The sequence below is a fragment of the Hyla sarda genome, unplaced genomic scaffold (genome assembly GCF_029499605.1).
Source record: "Hyla sarda isolate aHylSar1 unplaced genomic scaffold, aHylSar1.hap1 scaffold_3450, whole genome shotgun sequence".
NCBI classification, from domain to species: Eukaryota; Metazoa; Chordata; class Amphibia; order Anura; family Hylidae; genus Hyla; species Hyla sarda.
Window position 1 is genome coordinate 8,300 of NW_026610209.1, and position 3,905 is coordinate 12,204.

The 3,905-nt window shown below is 48.5% G+C and overlaps 1 protein-coding gene across 1 annotated transcript; it reads left to right on the plus strand.

The window, feature by feature from the left end:
- The first annotated feature begins 2,662 nt into the window (after positions 1-2,662).
- LOC130331011 (uncharacterized) lies at positions 2,663-3,361 on the plus strand. The gene has a single exon (XM_056553671.1). The coding sequence runs from the start codon at positions 2,663-2,665 to the stop codon at positions 3,359-3,361; it is 699 nt and encodes a 232-aa protein (XP_056409646.1).
- The last annotated feature ends 544 nt before the right edge of the window (positions 3,362-3,905 follow it).

Below are 3,905 nucleotides of genomic sequence, written 5' to 3' on the forward strand. Positions count from 1 at the left end.
GTCGTCTTTTTCCTATTCACTGCCCCTTAAATACTATTACTAGATTTCACTGCAACTTTATTCCACTTTTTCCCCTTTAGCATTTTGTGTTTGTTGTGCAGTTTATCACCTTTTCACATCTTTTCCTTCTTTTCTACATATCTTTTCTTTCTCTCTTTCTTTCCTTTCTTTTCTTTCGTCTCTTCTGTCTCTTCCTGTAATTTCTCACATTTCCGCTGTATACCAGCCGGTCCCTTTGCTATTTTGCGTCCAATGCGCACCAGGCGTTTTTTATTATTTTCTCACATTCATAGAATTATTTCCCCATTCTATCTCACATACTATGTATTAGACATGTTTATTCTTCATTCATTTGGTGTAAATGCATCCGCTCACTGATATTACTTTATTGTCTTTATTTTTGATGGACGCACTTGTGCGCATGCGCGCCTGGCGATTCTCAGTGCACGGCCGTGATTGGCCGCGGTCGGAGCGCATTCCATATGTGCTCCACCGGAGATCTGCATTGCGCATGTGCAAATCCCCGTCTCTGATGGGATGACGTTGGCGGTCGCGTCACGTCATTGCGCATGCGCAGTGCGATCCATCATGGCGGCCGCCATTATAGGTGGCGTTTCACATTAAGGTAAATCTAGTTGGCACCTGTGTCTCTTTATCTATTCTGGATTGTGATTGGCAATCGCCTATATATAAGGACCGTTATGTACACACTCCCTGAGGAAGCCTTCACAGTGAAACGCGTTGGGGTGTGACGTGCTGCATGGGTATGTGTTATGTGACGAGGCAATTGTCCCTCCTCTTTGGTAAATACATTATTTGGCCTCCAAGCAGGCCTGCATGTGGATTTGGTTGTGTCCTGTGGCCTCCACATTACCGGGCTTAGAGGTTGGAACAATTGCCGATATGACCCTCCAGGATTTGTTTTCACTTTTGGGATATGTACAATATATCTTTTGGCAATTGCCTTAACCATTGAAGTGTTTCCATTGCTTCCATCTATGTACGCTGCACTTTTGTATCTTTATAGATCGCATTAGTCACTTTCTATATATATCTGCCTCCCTGTCCTGTTTATATACCTTATGTGATTAGCGGCAGAAGGTTTTCTGCTTGTTGTTGTCTCTTTTAAAGTGTTTTTATTTATTTTTGTGTAATAAAGCATTATGAATTTCACTCTATTTATGTGTTGTGGTGTTTGGGGATTTACGTGTATTAGTGACGCACCAGTGTTCTACTGAATCTTGGATAGTGCCCTTTTGTTTAGGATTACCCTTCCCTAATAAAAGTTTCAATCACCCCCCCCCCTTTTCCCATTTAAAAAAACAAAAAAACTGTGTAAATAAAAATAAACATATGTGGTATCGTCGCGTGTGGAAATGTCCAATTGATAAAAATATATCATTAACTAAACTGCACGGTCAATGGCGTGTGCGCAAAAAAATTCCAAAGTCCAAAATAGTGTATTTTTGGTCACTTTTTATATCATGAAAATATGATTAAAAAGCGATCAAAAAGTCCGATCAATACAAAAATGGTACCGATTAACCCCTTAAGGACGCAGGACGTAAATGTACGTCCTGGTGAGGTGGTACTTAACGCACCAGGACGTACATTTACGTCCTAAGCATAACCGCGGGCATCGGAGCGATGCCCGTGTCATGCGCGGCTGATCCCGGCTGCTGATCGCAGCCAGGGACCCTCCGGCAATGGCCGACGCCCGCGATCTCGCGGGCGTCCGCCATTAACCTCTCAGGTGCCGGGATCAATACAGATCCCGGCATCTGCGGCAGTTCGCCATTTAAATGAACGATCGGATCGCCCGCAGCGCTGCTGCGGGGATCCGATCATTCATGACGCCGCACAGAGGTCCCCTCTCCTTCCTCCGTGCGGCTCCCGGCATCTCCTGCTCTGGTCTGAGATCGAGCAGACCAGAGCAGGAGATGACCGATAATACTGATCTGTTCTATGTCCTATACATAGAACAGATCAGTATTAGCAATCATGGTATTGCTATGAATAGTCCCCTATGGGGACTATTCAAGTGTAAAAAAAAATGTAAAAAAATTTAAAGGTTAAAGTAAAAAAAAAGTGAAAAATCCCCTCCCCCAATAAAAAAGTAAAACGTCCGTTTTTTCCTATTTTACCCCCAAAAAGCGTAAAAAACATTTTTTATAGACATATTTGGTATCGCCGCGTGCGTAAATGTCCGAACTATTAAAATAAAATGTTAATGATCCTGTACGGTGAACGGCGTGAACGGAAAAAAATTAAAAAAGTCCAAAATTCCTACTTTTTTAATACATTTTATTAAAAAATTTTTTATAAAAAATGTATTAAAAGTTTTTTATATGCAAATGTGGTATCAAAAAAAAGTACAGATCATGGCGCAAAAAATGAGCCCCCATACCGCCACTTATACGGAAAAATAAAAAAGTTAGGGGGCGTGTCCGGCTATGGAGTGAGACAGACGCAGGAGAGCTGAGCTCCGTCTCCCTGGCCTCTACAAACGGGGAATCCACCGCTTTTCATGAGCACTAGGCGCCCAGGAAAGAGGGGGCACTCTGCAGGGACACCCAGGCACTTAGGGGTCCCCATCAAAAACTTCTTCAGTCCCCTGAGCAGGCTCTCGGAGCCGCCGAAAGAACTGGCGGGTCAATCCAAAATGGCGCGGGAGCAGCCGCCACCATCTACTCCCGCCTCCTCCCCGCCGACAACGAGGCAACGTGCCGCGACTAACTCCACGGCAGCACAGAAGACCCACTTACCCACTGGGGCCCACAGAGCCGCGGCCGCACCGAACCTACTCCTCACCAGCGAAGAGACAGCACGTCCGCCGCCTCCACACGCATTGAGCACAGCGCGAACGGGAGCGCAGCGCCCCACGGAGACACTACGGGACGGTGACTGCCTAATGATCCCCAGCGTGCGAGAGAGCGTGCGGGACCGACAGCGGCTCTCCGGGGAAGCCTCCGACCCGTCCGTCTTCCCGATGGAGGTGAGTGCTGAGGGGGACACAGCTGAGCCATCACACCGGCCCCTGACTCCACTGACCCCACCTGCACAGAAGCCCCACGTGGACCACTCACCCGCACCCAGCACCCCGTCCATGTTTGGGAGTCAGAGGGGACCCCCCTCGCCCACCTCCCAGCTGTACCCACCTGAAGAGGGATTGATGCAGGGACTAAGATATTTGCCTGAGCCACTGGTGGGGCCCTGTGCAGCTGCCCGAGAGTCCTGCACTCGACCGCCCACACATCTGTCTCCCTACCCTGCTTCACACACGGATTATGCAAACGGGGATCTAACCCCCAAGTACGGCCGCAAGGAGATCCACGATCCTCGGGGACTCATGCTCCCATAGTGACTAATGATTCCCAAGGCAGTGATTACATTGCATCCTCCCTCCCTCCACCCGCTCAAGCTGTGGCACTTTTAAAGGGGCACCCCGAACTGCAAGCATTATTGGCGCTGCTCCCTACCAAGTCTGAGATGTCCGCCATGGCCTCTGATCTTAAGTTTGCGTGGCGTCAGGATCTACAACCTGTTAAGCGCGATGTAGCAGACTTACAGGGAAGGGTTTGTGTTTTGGAGGACTTTCGTGAATCTGTCATTACCTCAATGAAAGAGATGCAAACAGCCCTGAACGCTCAAACGTCCACCCACCACGCCCTAGCTGACCACCTGGACGACATTGAAAACAGAAACCGCAGGAACAATGTTCGTATACGTGGCCTCCCAGAAGCCACTAGGGCTCCTGACCTACACGCTACGATCACTGGAGTTTTCAACTTGATCCTAGGACGCCCCCCGCAGACCCACATAGAGCTTGACCGGGTGCACCGTGCATTGAGAGCACCCAGCACGAATCCATCTCGCCCCCGTGATGTCATTTGCCGTATACACAA